Source organism: Brassica napus, chromosome C2 (genome assembly GCF_020379485.1).
Source record: "Brassica napus cultivar Da-Ae chromosome C2, Da-Ae, whole genome shotgun sequence".
In the NCBI taxonomy this organism is placed as follows: domain Eukaryota; kingdom Viridiplantae; phylum Streptophyta; class Magnoliopsida; order Brassicales; family Brassicaceae; genus Brassica; species Brassica napus.
This window is the reverse complement of record NC_063445.1, coordinates 51,936,555-51,955,264: the sequence shown is the minus strand read 5'-3', so window position 1 is coordinate 51,955,264 and position 18,710 is coordinate 51,936,555. Positions and strand designations below refer to the sequence as shown.

General features: G+C 39.6%; 1 protein-coding gene and 1 long non-coding RNA gene across 3 annotated transcripts; one reads left to right on the top strand and one right to left on the bottom strand.

Annotated features, from left to right (window-relative positions):
• The first annotated feature begins 4,686 nt into the window (after positions 1-4,686).
• Positions 4,687-11,295, top strand: LOC125581477. The gene is made up of 2 exons (XR_007319100.1): positions 4,687-5,446; positions 10,962-11,295. It is a non-coding gene; the product is annotated as an uncharacterized LOC125581477 (long non-coding RNA).
• On the bottom strand, positions 8,144-15,011 carry LOC106382163. Of its 2 annotated transcripts, XR_002656167.2 has the most exons (12): positions 14,825-15,011; positions 14,291-14,748; positions 14,022-14,088; positions 13,590-13,931; positions 13,386-13,516; positions 13,185-13,293; positions 12,968-13,113; positions 12,801-12,874; positions 11,888-12,705; positions 11,515-11,794; positions 11,345-11,414; positions 8,144-8,914 (listed from the first exon to the last, which is right to left on the bottom strand). XR_002656167.2 is itself a non-coding variant. In XM_013822129.3 (11 exons), the coding sequence occupies exons 1-10, from the start codon at positions 14,831-14,833 to the stop codon at positions 11,519-11,521; spliced, it is 2,430 nt and encodes an 809-aa protein (XP_013677583.2). In that variant the 5' UTR covers positions 14,834-15,011; the 3' UTR covers positions 11,225-11,414; positions 11,515-11,518. The 2 variants fall into 2 exon arrangements, 1 of the variants encoding a protein (XP_013677583.2); XM_013822129.3 differs by lacking the exon at positions 8,144-8,914 and having other exon boundaries at positions 11,225-11,414.
• Between the last annotated feature and the right edge of the window lie 3,699 nt (positions 15,012-18,710).

Sequence of the window (18,710 nt, the reverse complement as noted above, 5' to 3'; positions counted from 1 at the left end):
GAAGACATGAACACTCTTAGACCTCGTGATCATGTGCCTTCTCTCATGGTTTCTTTATCTCACAAGATCCATCTATTTTACTGGTTTATCAGATGGCGTTTCTGTATATGTATATGGCCAATACGCCCATCTCTCTTTTAGATACTTTGAACCTCTACGTTTTATCTTTTTTAATCTCTATGATCTTTTATGATTGTATGAGTACTCTTTCGTGGGTTCATGATCTTCGTTCATCTCTTTATGTTCAAGTGATATTCTCTTATGCATCTTTATACAAATATGTGTGTCGACACCTTTATATGGTTCCATTATGTTCCAGACATGATCTGATCACTTTGAGATTTCATTATCCAGGAACATTGTTACCTAATAGCTTGGCGTCCCAAGCCACATGGTTTGGTACCTTAGATATGTAGCTGCGCAGCCTTTTCTCAATGTCTGGTATGGTTTCTCTTATAATCTCGGATCTGTATTCTATGCACCATTTTTCTATCCGAGATTTCTTTATCTTATGGAACACTTGGTCTATCTTGTATAGACTCTATAGCAACTTGATTATGTCTCTTCTAGGACATTCATTTGGTGCTAAGCTGGTTAGTCATTTCTCGGGTCAGTGTCTGGCATTTTGATTAGCTTCTCAATTAGCTAGCTTTATATAATATTTCTTTGGACGTCTTAAATTATAATCTCTAGTCTGAGGATCTTTGCCAAGACAATGATGGTTAAAACCATTCTTTTCATTCTTTTACTTTTTAATCTTTCTTTGTCCAGCTTATAATCTTTCTCCTTTAATATTGAATATCCGGATTCATTTGTTTCATGCAATCCGTACCTGGTCACTATTTTAATCACCAATGTTTTGGCTCACGGTCCTTTGAATTCGTGGAGAAGATCTTATTCTTATATATTCCCAATCCTCTTCTGAGGTTCCATCTTAGACGGCACATGTATGTATGTGGTGGTTTATTCAAAATCTCTTAAGATGGTGTATGTCTGGTTTTATGACCCGTATTCAATCTGAGATGGGAATATCTATGCTCACTTATATGGCCTGATGCATATGATCATATTATCATTCTATACATGTAAAACATAATGTCTCCAAGCTTATAGACTTTAGAATCTTAGTCTTATAGATAATGGCTTACATGGCCGAATCTTTATAGGTGATGGCCTCTTTGGCCGGTTATGGCCTTTGCGGCCGAAGGCCGGTTATGGCCTTTGTGGCCGAGCCATTTATAACATGGCCAAGTAATGGCCTCTATGGTTTGGCCGTTTGTATCATGGCCTCTACGGCCGAGGAATGGTCCTTTATGACCGAGTAATGACCGAGCCATATAACATGGTCTTAGACCATAGTGGTACACGAACTTGTAGTATTGATCATGGGTTTATCCTCTCTCTCCCTCATGACCATACTACAAGGTCGAGGTGCTTGGGACAATTAAGCCTAATGAGTTTCCCTTTGTGTACATGTTTCACAACGTGAGATCTTTTACGGGATAACTCTGTGCCTTTTCAATCTTTGCATCAGGTTTAGACTTTAGGATGGCTAATCCTATCATGCCATATAGTGTAAAATTTCGTGGGATATATCAGTATAGTCACCACTTCTCTTGCCTCTTATCATATTGATCTTATAGCATAGTTTTAAATTAGTAGAGATCATAGGTATAGTCTCGACCACTTATAAGGTCTTAGGCGTTTATTTTTTTTTTCTCTTTAAAACCGAAGGAACTTGTTTCCTTCTTGCCCATTGTTTCTATTTGGAAACCATTTATAATTCAATGGGTCACATATCATTGGGTGTGTATAATGCCTTGTAGGCAATGCCTTAGCCATAGTTTCTTTACTAGGCTTACTATACCCCTTTCACGATTTCTTTACTTGATATTACTCCATTTAGGCAACTCTAAATAAAACATTCATATGTTCAAGTAAGATCAGGCAAGATAATGAATTCAAAATCAATTCTATTATATATATAAAATCGTGAAACATCAAATAGATATAAAAGCAAATCACAAAATCAAAGACTTAAAATAAAATTATCATGTCGAGATCTTTCTTTAGTCAATGTATAAGCCGGCCTCACAATCTATATTTTTCCACACGGCTTCCTTGGATTCATCCTGATCCAATGCCTCAGGATATCTCATCTCACTGTTTCGTTGCTCAATGTATCTTTTCTGAAGTTTCTCAAATTTGTTAATGGTATCTTTAACTTTCTTCTTTCTTTGCTCAGTTGCCAATAGATATGACAATAGGTCATTATAGGTTGTGAAACCCTTAGCCTTATGTGATAACAGTACATCCTTTGGATGGAATGTGGAGTATGTTTTATATAATAAATCATCATATGTTACCACTTCACCACTATAGGTGATTTTCATTAGAGCATAATTATATTCTTCCACGGATTCAAAATCCTGGAACTTGAGAATCTTCCAATCATTCATGGCTTTTCGCCATAATTCCATTGAGTATATGGATTTTAGCTTTATCCAAAGATCATAAGGATCCTCAATATTTTCATACTTATTTCTTAGTTCCTCAGTGAGATGATAGCGCATAATAGTTATGGCTCTATGCTTTTCACTTTCAATTTCATCATTTCCTTCAATGATACATTTCCCGAGTCCTCTAGACTTCAGGGCAATTGAAGTGTTCATTTCCCATTCTGGATAATATCTTCCAGAGATATCTAGGGCAGCATAATCCGAAGGCTCAAATCTCGACATCTGAAATCATCAATCAATTCATGATTTAGAATTCTTGCAACCAATTTAAATAATCAGTGCACATGATTTCATAAGTCTATTTATGATGCTTAAGCCACACGACTTTGCAATGTGATGTTTAGGCCATACGGCCATATTAGTGATACAACGATCTTAAGGATCGGATCATGATGCAATCCGGTTTATATAACCATCCGAATACTAGGCCACACAGTCACTTTGATATTCACTAAGCCACACGGCTTTTAATCAATCAAGGGCACAAGGCCGCAAGTATGAACAATGTATTAGGCCACACGGCCATATAAAAAAACGGGATCTAGATGCATTCAATCGTATTTCTTAGTTGCATATCTATTAGGTTTTAGAATTAAATAATCTAGCAACCTAACTCTCATTCAATATGTAAATTCTTTAAATCAATCTTTCAAGCCTTAAGTAATGAGAGATTTAAGGTTTCGAGGCCTTTAGGAATTTTAAAATTCGAGATTAGGGTTTTAGTTTAAACAAGATTCAGATTCAAGTTTTAAAACAATCCTAATCATAGCTCTAGGCAATCAATCAAACACTCAAGTTTCAAATCAAAATTAAAACCGATTTTCCAAAATTAGGTTTTTAGGGGATTTCGAAAACTTTGATCTTTGATCAAGGGGATTTGATTTGAGATTCAAAAAAACCTTTAAGGTTCTGATTTTAATTGATCAATGGATCAATCTCATTTTTAGGTTTTAGATCGAACTTATAGAGCTTCGATTTACTCATAGGGGATTGATCTATTTAACCTATGGCCTTTAGTTTTAGAGATTATATTTTAAGGTTTCAATCTTTACAAAACAACCAAATTCGATTCTTGTTTTCAGATTTCGAATTACCTTTATTTTGTAGGGTTGAACCGGACCACCAAAGTCAGATGAACCTCTACTTGCACACGGACGCGAGCTGGCTCCTTATCGGGTCGCAAGCTGGGACGGGATGTGAGCTGTCTGGAACGGTCTTGCGTCTGGTCACGGATGTGTGCTGAGGTAGTCGGACGCGATCGGGACGCGTCTTCTTCTTATCTAGTTCGCGAGCTGCTGCCTTTGCAAGCGGCTGATCTGAATTGCGAGCTGGCTGTGATGCGAACGTGGGCTGGCTCTGTTGTGAACAGGAAACTGCGAATGTCTAGGATCAGGAGAACTTAAGGGCTTTAGCTGATCAGGTGTTTGCAAGCCGGAACGGAAGCAAGAACAAGTTAGGGTTCTTCGGGATTAGATCTTTGCACCAACTCCTCTCAGCTCATGAAATAAAAAAAAGGAGTATTAGATTACATGAACACCATAATCTGAACAAGATATCATCAAACAACTAAGGTATGATAAACTTATCTTTCACAGGATTTGAATTTGGCTAGAAAATCTTGTTGGTTCGGATTAGGGTTCCAAAAGACCAAGACGGCGCCGCGTATTGTTCCTGCGAGTGAGAGCGCGTCTGAGATCGGATCGATGAATGGTTTGCGCTGATGGATTCGTCTCGTCAAGAGCTTCAAGATGATATGTGGCTCGTCGTCTGGTTCCTCAAAGTTTGAGAGATAGATCGATTTTAAGTTGCGCCTGGTTTAGAGTTTATGTGTGACGGATTTTAGGTTAGGTTTAGGGGTTTTTCTTTCTCAGGGTTTTGGGAGTCTATCGTGCTGATAACGTGTTGTAATTAGAGAGTTTAGAAACTGAATATTTATGTGTTATTATTAATGATCGAGGGGGTTCCTCTATATAAGGATTACAAGATGAAGATAAATGGAAAGTATCCAAAACCTAAACTCACTAGGATTATGAAAACTACTAATACATAATAATGGAAAGATTACATCTACTAGGAAAAGGAAAGGGTTTCCTTTTCTCCAAGCTTTGTGGCCGTCTCTCTCTCCTAAAGTCGGCTCTCTCTCTCCTAAAGTCATCTCTCTCTCTCCTCTGTCTAGGGCTTCAGCCATCTCTCCATCTTCTAGGTATTGAGCCGGTCTCGGTCCGGGTCTTGTTAATGGCAATCTACTCCATGATTTATAACAATCTTCTTTTTTTCTTTTCGGTTAATTAATCTAAACGGTACATCAAGAATCCATAATAGGATAGGAAAATATTCATTCATTACGGGTCATATTCGAAATTGCGCCGGGCGTGACTCGCCGGTCGGTATGGACCTAGCGAATTGATGATAACTCGGAGATTAATCGACAATTAATTGATGATTAATTTTTAAAAATTTTCCATATATATATAGATATAAATATATAATTTGTTAAGAATAGACAACAAATATGTTGGCTCAGATGGTTTGTAACTGATGTAATTATGTAATAGTCCAAGTTAAAAGCCCCATCAGTGCTATTTTCATTTTTTTTTTCTTTTTTTCCTTTAATGAAGGACAAAATCGTAATTTCTATATTATCTCCCTCATTTAACCTAACCAGTCTTGTGGTTTTCAAAACCAGCTGCCTCTTTCCTCTTATGTTATTTCATTCTTTCAACAAGTTTATACTTGATTCTATTAGTTTTTTCTTACAAATCCGACTAAAACAAACCCGTTTTTGACATAAATTGAAATAAAAATGAAGTTTTATTAGAAATCCCGATTTTATGGTCGAGTAGAGCCACATCGGGACGGTGGTCCTCCGCCTCACGTAATTTTGCCGGATACTCGGCCGCGTAGGGCGCGTTTTTGAACATTTACAGGTAAAAACTCTGATTTATTATCTGTGAAAAGATTCTGCAAGACCTATGAAAACCTTCGGATTTCTACAAACTTGAAGGGCTCCGCTTTATTGAAATATAAAGTTTTACATGGTGACTGGTTCGTTTTACTATTTTAGACATCATATCCATTTCAGCGCCATATGTTGCATTTGGCTTTAACTTGATAGCATGTACGTAAGATAGCATCATTAGGCTTTCTCTTGTGCTTTGTCTAAGGTCAGTGAAACTTCTATATGTCATTCTGAATTACTCATTCACTTGCTGACGAGAGAAGCCAGAGAAGTAGAACTAGCTTATGAATGGTACCTGGTAAGAAATGAGTTGGTAGCTACCTAGATCCAATCCATATTTCTGATTGAATAATCTGACAAACTTTATATTGGAAAATAATGTTCTATCTCATTCATCGTTAGCCCTTTTTACATATATATGCATACAATGTTTCTTAAAAGGATATTCTCTCAATATGTTAAATATAAGGATATGGAATATATCCTAATACCCCCCTTCAAGTTGGAGCATACAAATTTGCTATGCCCAACTTGATCAAAAATGCATCAAACTCTTTTTTCCCCAACGCCTTTGTAAGTATATCTGCTAGTTGATCCTTTGTTGATACATGCTTTGGTTTGATAAAACCACAAACAATGTCGTCACGAAAAAATGGCAATCGAGCTCAACATGTTTGGTTCTTTCATGAAATACGGGATTTGAGCTTATGTAAATAGCAGGTTTGCTATCACAACACAGTGACATCGCCCCATCATGAGCAAACCCAAGCTCAAGAAGTATCATCCTCATCCACCGTAATTCTGCAGTAGCTTCAGCCATCGCACGATATTCAGCCTCTGCGGAGGATCGCGAGACTGTATCTTGTTTCTTACTCTTCCATACAATCGGAAATGACCCCAACTGAAGTATCCAAGCGCTAAGTGACCTTCGTGTCAATGGACACGCACCCCAATCCGAGTCACACCAACCAGTGACATGAGTTGATGATTCAGCACGTAACAATATTCCTTGCCCAAGAGTACCTTTCAGGTAACGCACACACTTCAATGCTGCAAGCCAATGCTCCTGGCGTGGCTTATTCATATATTGAGACAGAGTATGAATAGCATATGCTAAATCAGGTCGGGTGGTAGCTAGATAGATAAGCCGACCAATAAGACGCCTGTATTGTTCCGGATCCGCAAGCAAAGGTCCATCCGCAACACTGAGTTTGTGATTTTGATCAATAGGAGAGCCAGCCGATTTACATCCTATCAACCATGTTTCCTCGAAAATATCTGTGGCATATTTACGTTGACACAGATAAATTCCAGCCGGACTCCTAGCAACTTCCAAGCCTAAAAAATATTTGACCGGTCCGAGATCTTTCATGTGGAAACAAAGAGACAAATAATCTTTAAAAGATTGAATCGCTGTAAGTGAATTCCCGGATATGATCAGATCATCAACGTATACGAGGATCCTTAGTGAAACACTGTCTTTGATGTAAACAAACAAGGAGTAATCAGATCATGTTTTGTAAATCCATATGCCTGTAACGCATCTGTAAGCTTCGCAAACCAGCATCTAGGTGCTTGTTTCAATCCATACAATGATTTTTGAAGACGACACACTCCTGTTTCACCATCAGGACAGAACCCTGGAGGAAGTTTCATATAGACTTCTTCATGTAAATCTCCATGCAAAAACGCATTGTGTACGTCCATTTGATGTACTTCATGATTCATTTTGGCTGCAAGATCTAAGAACAATCGCACCGTTTTCATCTTGGCAACTGGCGCGAAAGTTTCTTCATAATCCAATCCCTCCTCTTGATGATTCCCCAAAACAACTAACCGAGCTTTATAACGTTCAATGGTTCCATCCGATCGATATTTGATTGTAAACACCCATTTACAACCAAGAGCTTTCTTATTGGGAGGCAGATATTCAAGACGTCAAGTCTGGAGATCTTCAAGAGAATCATATTCTTTGTGTACTGCGTTTCCCCAATTAGGATTCTGCATAGCCTCCTTAAATGACTTTGGTAGAACAGACGTAGCAAGAGCCATCAAGAATTGTTGATGTGTAGGCGAGAACCTGTCACATGAAACATAGTTTGCAATGGGATAGATCGTACCTGAGGATTGCTCTGGAGAGGGTGTTTGCGAGACGAGAGAGAGTGAAGAAGAAGGAGCCGAGATAGCATCAACAACATAATCACGCAGCTTAACATTCGTTTTCTTTGTCCGGTGACCACGACCAAGCAATTCTGTCACAGGTTCTGCTTCCATAGTTTCAGGGGACACAGATTGCGACACTGATGGAGCAGCAAACGATTCTTGTCTTTCTACGCCAGATGATGAAGATTCACGAGCCACAGGAAGAGATGGCTCAGCGTCGGAGTCTGAATCAAATTCTCCCATCGTCGGATGTCCAGTTGATACTTCTGAAGTTACATCCTTCTGTTGAATATAAGGTGATATTGAGACAGCGAAGGGAAATACTGTCTCTTGAAAGACTACGTCACGGGACGTAAAAACAATTTCTCGTTCCAGATCAAATAGTCTCCACCCTTTCTTGCCATAGGGGTAACCTAAAAACACACGCCGACGGCTCCTAGAAGTGAATTTATCACCCTTATGATCAATGTTATGAGCATATGCAAGACACCCCATAACTCGGAGGATGACCGTAGAGAATTTCAAAAGGAGTCTTGTTCTGGAGAACAACTGATGGAGTCATATTGATAAGATAGGCCGCAGCAAGGACACATTCTCCCCAATATTCTATGGGTAGGCTTGCCTGAAACCGGAGAGCATGAGCTATATTCAGGATATGCCTATGTTTACGCTCTACTCGGCCATTTTGTTGTGGCGTATGAACACACGACGTCTCATGTATGATACCCTGCTCTCTGAAAAGCGCTGATAAGCACAAGAACTCAGTGCCATTGTCACTTCTAATCACCTTAACTTTCCGAGAAAACTGACGATCGATCATGGCAAGAAAGTTAAGTATCTGCTGTGAGACCAAGGTTTTGTCGGGTAATAAGTAGAGCCACACAGCCCGAGAGCAGTCATCTACAATCGTCAGAAAGTATCGTGAACCGCAGAAAGCAGTTGTACGATATGGCCCCCATAAATCGACATGTATCAAATCAAAAATTTCTTTTGCTTTATTAGAACTTGAAGGAAAACATTGTCGAGTTTGTTTGGCTCGAAAGCACACATCACAACTTGTAAATAAATGCTCACTACTGCTACTACTAGTATTATTATCGCCTGAAATAATTCCTGTAACATGAGATGATGGATGACCCATCCTATTATGCCACAAAACCAATTCTGTCTGCAAGCTAGTCTTCAATGAAGTCATCGTCTCAATCCCACGAAACCGGTACAACCCCTCTCTCTCTCGTTCACCCGCTCCAATCAGCATCCTCGTAGTTCGATCCTGCAAAATTACCAACTTATCAGTGACCTGTCCGATCAAGAAACTGTCTGTAACAAGTTGTCCGAAGGAGATCAAATTAGTATGAAAGCCATCAACATAAAAAACATTTTGCATACGCAACCGCGGAGTCAGTTGGATTGTTCCCTGTTTTGTTGCACAAGCATTAGAGCCCGCAGGCAACGTAACCGGAAGTGGTGATATATCACGGATATCAGTGAGCAACTCGATGGAACCTGTCATATGGTGTGTTGCCCATGTATCAAGAATCCATAATTTTTCATCAATCTTACCCCCAGAAGATGCAGATGTTCTGCCCGCATTGATCATACGCTGCACAATGTTCCACTGCTCATCTGAAAGTCCAGTCAACCCCACATGATCGCTTTCTGTAATCATTCCAGCTGATTCACACTTGGTATTTGAGTGACATTTGCTCTTGGGTTAGAGCCACCACCACGTCCCCCAGAGAGGTTCTGAGTTCCTCTGCCTCCGACCCTTGGTTGCGGTTTATCAGGCCACCATTCTGGATACCCGATGATTTTGAAACATGAGCTCGCATCATGGCCTTTCCTCCCGAAAGTTGTGCACGTTCTGTTGAAGTCACGGTTACCACGAGGTGGCTCCATTTGAGTAGTTCCTTGTCTTGTAATGTCTTTAGTCCAGACAGTTGCAGGAGATCTGGAACCAGTTGACGATGGAGCTTGAGTCGCGAAGCTCATCACTAGAGGCTCAGTAATTGCATTCAAACGAATCGTCTCATTCTGCACGATTGTCTGATACACACTGTCAAGATCTGGAAGAGGTGTTATTGCACACAACTGAGATCGGATCACGCCATGAACTGAATCATCCAAGCCCGAAAGAAAATCATGTATCCTTAGAGTTTCTTTCTCTTTCTCGTGAGCTGCATTGAGGTTGCACTCACACTTCCCACATTCACATCGTTTGGACTCCATACATTCTGAAATTCCATCCCATATCTTTGTCAAACGCCCAAAATAGTCATCAACGCTTGAACCGTTTTGCTTGCAAGTAGCTAAGGAATTTCGTAGTTGTTGAAGTCGAGCACCACTTTTAATAGAAAATCTCTTCTTGATAATGTCCCATAAGTCCTTCGCAATCTCCCGAATTGAGATTGTCGACCTAATCTTTGGCTCAATTGTTTGTTTGATCCAGCCAACGAGGAGGTAATTGTTGGTCACCCAATCTTCTAGATATGAAGAGCCTGCTTCTGGTTTTGGTATACTTCCATCAAGGAAACCAAATTTCTTCCGAGAACTAAAAGCCATACGGAAATTGATAGCCCATTCATCATAATTCACACCGTTGAGTTGAGGTTGTGATATGATAGCACCGGGGTTATCGTTCGACGATAAGTCATATGGCGATATTGTTTTATATTTTGGATTCGCAGCGACAATCGACATGATGATAGTTGATTTCGGTTGAGAAAAAAAATGACCGAGAGGTCTGTTTTATATAAAAGAAAAAGAAGCTCTGTTTTCAGAGGTGAAAAACAGAGATAACAAAGAACGTTAACTTGTAGAGAAGCCAACGTCGTAAGAAAATTAGGTCTTTCAGATCTGAGGCTCTGATACCATGACAAACTTTATATTGAAAAATAATGTTCTATCTCATTCATCGTTAGCCCTTTTTACGTATATATGCATACAATGTTCCTTAAAAGGATATTCTCTCAATATGTTAAATATAAAGATATGGAATATATCCTAATATAATCAAATATGATAAGCAGGTGAATCTTAAAATCCAGCATCAGTGAGCTTTCTTGTTGCACTACTAGCATGATTTCCTTAGGCTTACACTCAGGTTTTTTTTTTTTTTTTTTGCGGATTCCGCATCTGAGACTTATTGAGTACAAAAGATCAAGGTTTTCAAGGAACCGGAGGACAGTAAACCGTGCCTATGGTAGTGCTCTATCTGGAGTGGCCGTTAGGAAGATGTATTTAAATCTTTTAAGAGATTAGTTATTAATATATATGCTAAAGAGCTTCGCAACTAATGCTTAGCACTATGTATGCTTCAGGATTGGATCGTTAGAGCCTTCTTGGTGGAGGAGCAGAAGATTGTGAAGAAGGTCTTGAAGCTTCAGAAGTCCAAGGAGAAGACTGCGCCTAAGAGCTAGAAATATTCTCTGTGGAGAGTTTTGGGAACGAATGGTCTTGTAGGGGAGAGGAATAGACATGAGGATGATTCAACAGATTTTTTTTTAATGGCTTTTGAGTTCAAGATTTTACTTTGTTAAGCGTGGTATCTCGCTAGTAGTCTTTTTAATATCGAGAGACAGAGTTGCAAGCACCAGAAATGTTCAATACTATATGTACTTTCCATGTTATTAAGAAGAAGAGCTTTCATCTGTTTTCATTCTACTTATTTTTTTTTTTTGTTTCACGAGTCAAACCCACTTACCACACAAGAGGAGTTTCTTTCCTTCTCTTATATCCCATGATCCAAATGAATGCTCCCCTTCTTCATGGAACTGCAACAGGGAGGCAATGAACAAAAAGGTTAGTTAGACGTTTTCTTTAAAGAACGGGTTTTTAAGTTAATCAGAGAAAGTGGGAAAAAAAGAACATTACTTTCTTATATCAGATATTCGAGGAACCAAGTCGCTATTTCAGCATCGTTAGGGAGACGACTTGAATGCCTATGATGATCGAACCCAAACGGTGGAGACAAGATGAAACATTCGACTTTAGCGTCACAGATCACACACTTGTGGTGGTCGCCTGCAGATTGTGCAATCTTGTGTTTACAAGAGCTGCACCAGAGTTTGTGTCGACATGGGAAGTTTGCCCATAGAAGCATGCTCTTGTTGCACCAGAAACACATTCCTTTCCTTAAACACGTGTCATAGCTCTGCGAATATTTACCCTCCTCCCATGTGAAAAAAAAACAATGACATAATTCGACTTATTATAAAGAAGAGCAGAGAGTGTGAGATTGCTTTACTTGATAAAAGTCGAACTCACGGAGAAAGAATATGGATGTGCTGTTTCTGATCCTTGCAAGCGCCTCTAGAACCGGATGTTTTAGCTGATGATGATGATAGCTGTAAGAAGCATCCAAGGAAGGTTCTGGCTTCAATGTTTTAGATACATGTGAAGCTGTCTCTAGAACCGGATGTTTTACTTGACGATAGTTGCTGTAAGATGCATCCACGGGAGGTTGAGGCTCTACTTCTGGCTCCAAGATTTTAGAGACATGTGCTTGTTGTATGAAGCTGCCACTGCATATAAGATCTGGGGTTGATGAGACTTTCGTTTTGTTGGGAGAGAGAGAGTCATTGTTCAGAGTGGCGGCCTTCAAGGTTTGAGAATCATGTGCTTGTTGTGTGTACTTGAGAGCTGGAGCTGATGAGGCCTTCGGTTTGTTGGGAAAGAAAGAGTCGTTGTTTTTGATGATGAGTGGCTCTGGAGGTCTTCCTTTGAGCTGAGAACACTTGGAGGGTAACATCACCCAGTGGGTTGCAAGTCCAGAATCACCAACGAGGACGCATTTAACTTGACAGAGTTTTGGAAAATATTTGATGAAGTCGATGAGTTTGGAAAAGCCCAGGGAGGAGTGGTTGAGTTCCATGCCAAAATCAGCTCTGAAATCGGCTTTGAGTGATGAGAGGGGATATCCATTAATCTCTCTGTACCTGTCTGATACATCTCGGAGATGCCGAGGAAGCCACTTTACGAACTTTTTGAGCCATGGTGGCACGGTAGTGCCAGCGAAACTGGTTTCTTCATCATCTCCTTTAGCAGGTTCTGCTTCTTTGCTAGCTGCATTTCATTGTTGTTTATGTGAGAAGAAAAGTACAAAGCTTGTTGGTCGTTTTCTTTTATGTTTTTGTCCATATAGAAGAGCAGATACTTACAGCAAGTGATGTTTGTTGGGTTAAGGAGGAATCGTATATCTTGTGACTGAGTCAGCTCTATTGGTCTCTGTTTTCTGCACAAGATGTATGAAACATGTAACCAATCAGATTAAGGTGATCACAGAAGAGACCCATAGGTAAAACAAATTGTTTGTGCAATGCCTCACCGTAGATTATGAATTTCTGAACTTGCTCCACACTGAAGTAGCAACTCAACGCAGTCAAGATGGTTATTCTTCACTGCGAAGAATAGTGGTGTCTCTTTGATTACTGTTCGGTAGTGAACCAACTCAGGGTAGGCCGCTAGTAGAATCTGTAGGCTCAAAATGTCATTATCTTGTTTCAGCTTAGGATGAGAAACACAACAAGATCAGGAAAGTGTACCTCAAGTGCAGATAAATTGCCATTTGCGGCAGCTAAGTGGACTGCAGATAAACCCAACTTGTTCTTATGTGTAATTCGAGCACCGTGTACAAGAAGTAGGTTCATGATTCTGGATAACACAAATATACCATTCTCAAGTTTGGAAGAATCACCATGCGACGTTATTGTATATGATTAGAGTAGTAAGGAGAGTACTCATACCTGGTTTGTTGCTTATGTGGCACAGATGATCCCTTCAGGCAGCAATGAAGAGCTGTGTTCCCTTCTGCATCTGTTTCGTTAACATCAATGTCCGTGTTTATAAGCAGTTCAAGAACAGCTTCATCTCCAGCCTACAAGATGGATAACGGAATATTACATTACAACTCTCATAACAATATGCTAATGAAGTAACCAAGTCGAGACCTGTACAATGGAGAAAAGCGGCGAGGTTTGCTTGTCCACAGATTCACTAAAAACTGCAGCACCAAAGAGCTGAAGGAGCCCAATCTCCCGCAACAAAAGCATTCTTTTCTTGCTATTACTACGCAATGCTTCTCGAATAACAGACTCATAGATCGTTTTCTTTGGCTTTGTCCACACAGAATCATCGACATCCTGTAACGCCACACTAGCCTCTCTGATCTTATCAACCGCTACAATCAGCAACGCAGTCAAAGGAACAATTTCACCAGCCGTGGCGTATGAATGTGCCACAACGTCCACTTCCTTCGTCTTTTCAGCAAGTAGTCTCACCACCGTCAGATCCTTCACATAAAAAGATCAAACTTTTTACATGACAAGCTTCTTTCCTTGTACATTCCATAATCAAATCCAAGTAGGGAACTAGTGTTTAACCTTGTCACCAAGGAGAAGAACCAAGTCTCCAAGAGAGTCACCACTTGGATCCCAGGTCACATCCATGCTACAAAACAAGGAAAAAAATTGTTAATAATTACATAGTTGATAAGACTTTACCAAACAAAGAAGGTAAGAGACCACATGCAGTGTCATTAGTAGGTACAAAGTAAATAGCTTTCCTTATTAAGGTAGAGAGTTAACACACATTCAAGAGGTGATTAAAGAGCTTTATTCCCCTAATTGATCAAAAAAAGATAAGACAATACCTTCCGCTGCAGAGAGAAAGCTCCAGAGGAAGCAAAGCACGTCCGTCTTTGCTCCTCATATCCGTACGAGCGCGTCGCTTAATAAGCATCTCCACGCACCTCGGCGCGTTAGCCTCGGCCGCCGCGTGCAGCGGCGAGAGTCCCGTATCCTCAGCCGCGTCGTTGATGTACGGAACCGATCCGATGTCTCCGTTGAAGATGGACGAAGCGCAGCTAACGGAATCGCAGCCGCAGCAGGCGGCGAGAAGCTTGAGCGCCTCGCCTCGCTCGCGCTCCGAGTCTTGACCTAGGAAGACGCGTTTCGCGCGGGAGACGAACTCGGATTTGCTGTCTCGCCGTAGGGAGTCCATCAAGGCGGTTAGAGAAGGCTCCGGAGGTGGTTTTACGGCGGAGTAAAGATTGTGAGGAGGTTGAGGCCATGAATCGAAGATCTGAGTGAAATTGATGCTCATCGGTACCTGCAAAACGACAGAAATCAAGAAATCAAAAGCGATAATACGACGAATAAAGCTCGAAGAGTGAGATGAATCGCACCAGTTCCATCTCTGAGCCCTAGCTTCCTCTCTAAACGGCAAACGCGCACCGGAATCGAGAAATGGAGTTCGGAATCAGCTAGAAGTTACGTAACGAAGGTTCTAAGTTTGTTCAATTGATTTTGATCGGAGGGAAGCGGAAGAGAGCATTTCCGGCGAAGTGATTTTTTCTTTTCTTTCTTTTTTCTGATTATGGAAAAAGGAAGAGGGAAACGGAGAGGGAAAATGTAGAGATTTATAGCCGTGACGTGGGCGTAGCAGTGTTTATGAAATGACGTGATTACCCTCCGTTTCGTTTACGATGGGAGTATGTGACGAGGGGTAGATTTGGTGTTTTGTATTTTCGACCTTTCGTCTGATGTGGCGAATAAACTCCGTACTCTTTTGTTTTTGAATCATTATGGGCAGATCTCGTGAATGACAAAAGAATAAGCGGTTCAAACGCAAAAGAAAGCGTTTGCGTTTCCGAACAAAACTTTTGTTTCAACTTAGAGAAATGACAAAACTTTATTATATAATCTACTTCTCATGTAGCCTGACAGCTACTGGAAACATGTTGGACACCAGAGGATTTCCTCAGAAACGGGTTCTCTCTTTGTTTACCGACATGGAGAGATCGTCATTTCGTAGACACTATTCAGTGAGCTGAGAATAAAAATAAGACCAAAGTTTATTTTGGGACTAAGAGCAACATTATAGAGACTCCCTTAAGGCATCCCTTAGGGGAATGGGGTGGGGACCGAGGAAGAAAAAGAAGGGAAAAACCCTTCATTAAGGACTGTCCCTTACTCTCTAATGACCAAAAAAAAAAAAAAAAAAAAGCAGAACAAGGGACTCTCTCTTCATCCCACCAATAATGTTGCTCTAAGTCTCTAAATCCCACTAAAATATGTTGATTGTAATTGTTTAGAACTTTCACCGGACTTTAAAAATAGTGGTTAAAAAAAAATATAATAACTGTTATTTTTGTGGATTTGACTTTTAAGACGTAACAAAAAATATGTTCTACAGCCTCAGATTCTAGCTTTTAAAAGAAGTAGAGTAACTTGAACAAAACAATGGGAATAAAAGAAACTAGACTCTGAGTTTAGGGGACGTTGAGAAATTTTAGAAAAGCAAAAATGTGATGGCTTTAGAAACTTTAATTACCTTTAAAAGTCTTCAAAGCTATGGCCGGAGACACTATAAGCGTCCGTATGGTGGAGCTCGGAGGTAATGGGGCTGTTGATGCGCGTTCTGGTAATTTTATTTCCGGGCGATGGAGGCTTCTTTTGCTCCGTTGACGTCGGTTCTCTTGTGGGGGGTGGAGGCTTTCAGAGATCCACCGTCGCCACTCTTACTTCCGGGAAGGTGAGGTTACTTTAACTCTCTACGCCGGCTTTTGGATTACGGTGAGAGGAGGCTCACATAGCTCCTTGATACCGATGTGAGACCCTTTGTTTTGGGTGTGGCGATTAGATCGAGGTTTGTAGAGGCGGTTGGTTCTTGTAATCTGTGAGGGATTCGTGGGTCGCCGAGGATGAGATATCAGTTTAAGCTCTCCGGCGACGGCGATGAAGTTTTTAGAAGAAGTTTGTGCGGTTCTCGGCTCGACTGTCCAGCGTTTCTGGTGGTCCAAAGTCGGAGGCGATCTCGGTTATCTGATGAATCCTCCGGCGTGAAGACAGTACGGCGATGAACGTTTGTGTACGTGCGGAGGCTTTGCAGGTTCGGAGCTCCGGCGGTAGTGGCGTCTCCTTGCGGTGCGCCTAGGGCGAACAGCCCGGTTTCTAGTTGTTTGGACCGTGTGGCAGTCTTGTATTACTTGGGCTTTGGCCCATTGTGTGTTTATGCTTTGTGGCCCGTAGTATCGTGGGTTTTTGTTTAAATCTCGTGCTGTTTGGGCTTCGGCGCTGGGCTTGGCCCATCTATCAATAAAAACAATTTGGGAAAAAAAAAAAAGTCTTCAAAGCTTAAAAGCCTAATCCCCAACTACAACCTTCGAATCTTAAGCCCCTAAAGCCCATTGGGATATTTTGAATCTTCGGATGTATAGAATATTGGTGCACTGGTGAATTGGGTTTAAGAAGACGCGATCGTCCTTATGGAAAGAGCGACTTGACGCTGAACTATAAAGCTTGTTTGAGAGTATGGTCTTCGTTGTAACCTGTAACAGAGGCTATAGAGGGTTCAATATATACAGTGGCAGAGCCATAAAATTTTGTTACCGGGGTCAATATTTTTTTTGATTAAAAAAGTATAATAAAATATATTTTTTTATAAATAATATACTATATAATCTAATTTTTTATTATTATACGTTTAAAACATTATAATTTTATGTTAGTGAACCAATTTCTAAATTAAATTATTTAAATTATAATTTTTCATAATTTGATTAAATTAATTATATACACATATATTATTTAATAATTTCTATATAAGTTATTGTAAAACCCAAATTTTAGCATTCATATAAATGTTTTATTATACTAATATAAAATCAATTGAAATTTAATAAATAAACATAGACTAAATAGTGCATGAATTTATCCTAAGAGGAAGACAAATACAGGATATTATTTCAGGAAAAATAAATATTCACAGAAAATAAACTAATTTTCTGCAATCACTTTTTAACTTTTCTAACATTTACATAATTACTTTAGCAATAAACCCATTTCATGCGGCCTAATTTACTCATGGGGATTCGGTGGGAAAAATAATGTACGTGGGTTTGGGTTAGATTTAAAATGTTACAGTTGAAGTAACGTGGGCTCAGATTTTATAGGGGTCATTAAGAAACTTTAACTGGGGAACTTGAATATTTCGGGTTATTACAAATTTACAGAAACTATTGTAAATAACCAAAATTTATAGGGGTCAGCTGACCCCCCTAGCTCTCAATTGCATCCGCCTCTGTAATATATATACTTCTTTTTTTTGAGGGTTCCATATACTCAAACCAAATCCGATCGAGATGCTGCAAGAGAGCTTCTACTCTTGGCGAGAACAACCCTAGACGTATCTTTGAAGGTGAACCTCTTTTTCGTAGGATGAATCTGGTGTATGCAATCCTAGTTCAAAGTCAACGAAGAAAAGATGATGAAGTTTAGCGTAAAGGGTCGTGACAATAAAAACATTAACGATAGACTATAGTAAGAAATTTAAAAGAATGCATTTTCTAAAGGCCTTCTCTCAGTCTATCATCATTATACCTTTAATTAGGCTAATACCATCATTTCTTTCCTTTTCTGGAATGACAGCTTCCTCTTCTGTAAGTGCATGATTATTGGTAGTCCCAGCATTTTGTCCTTAGTGTTTTTGGAGTGGGGTTCACCACATTTTTCTAAGAATTTTGGTCAAATGTTCTTAATTAAGAAACGTCCCAAGAGTTGTCCCTCACTGTTTGCAAGCCCCACTGACACGTGGTGGTCTGCAATTAGTTCATCATTTAATTTTTCTTTTTTTTTTAAATCAAAGAAAGAAAAAAAAAAAATTAAGGACCAAAAAATGTCCCAGCCGATAATCATGCCCTAACAAACAGATATATACTTTTGTGATTTTAAGTATGTATAATGTGTCTCAAGACTGAAGCGAAAGTGTAATTGTACAATTTGAAACCATTTGTTTTTTTTTGTTATAAAATAAACAAATTTAGATGGTGCAATATTTTTCTACATTATGCGTCTCTAAATATAACATTAATTTTAATGTTGCATGACAACGATGACGAAATCAACCAATGGTCAATGTTTGCTTGTGTTACTTTGTTTGGTACATTAGGTGGTGAAAGTTTTTTTTTTGTTTACTAGCTGAAAGCTTCAAAATTTTCACACAGAAGGACATAGAGATATGTGATTAACTGAATGGTTTTGCATCATGTTTTATTACCATCTAAAATTGTC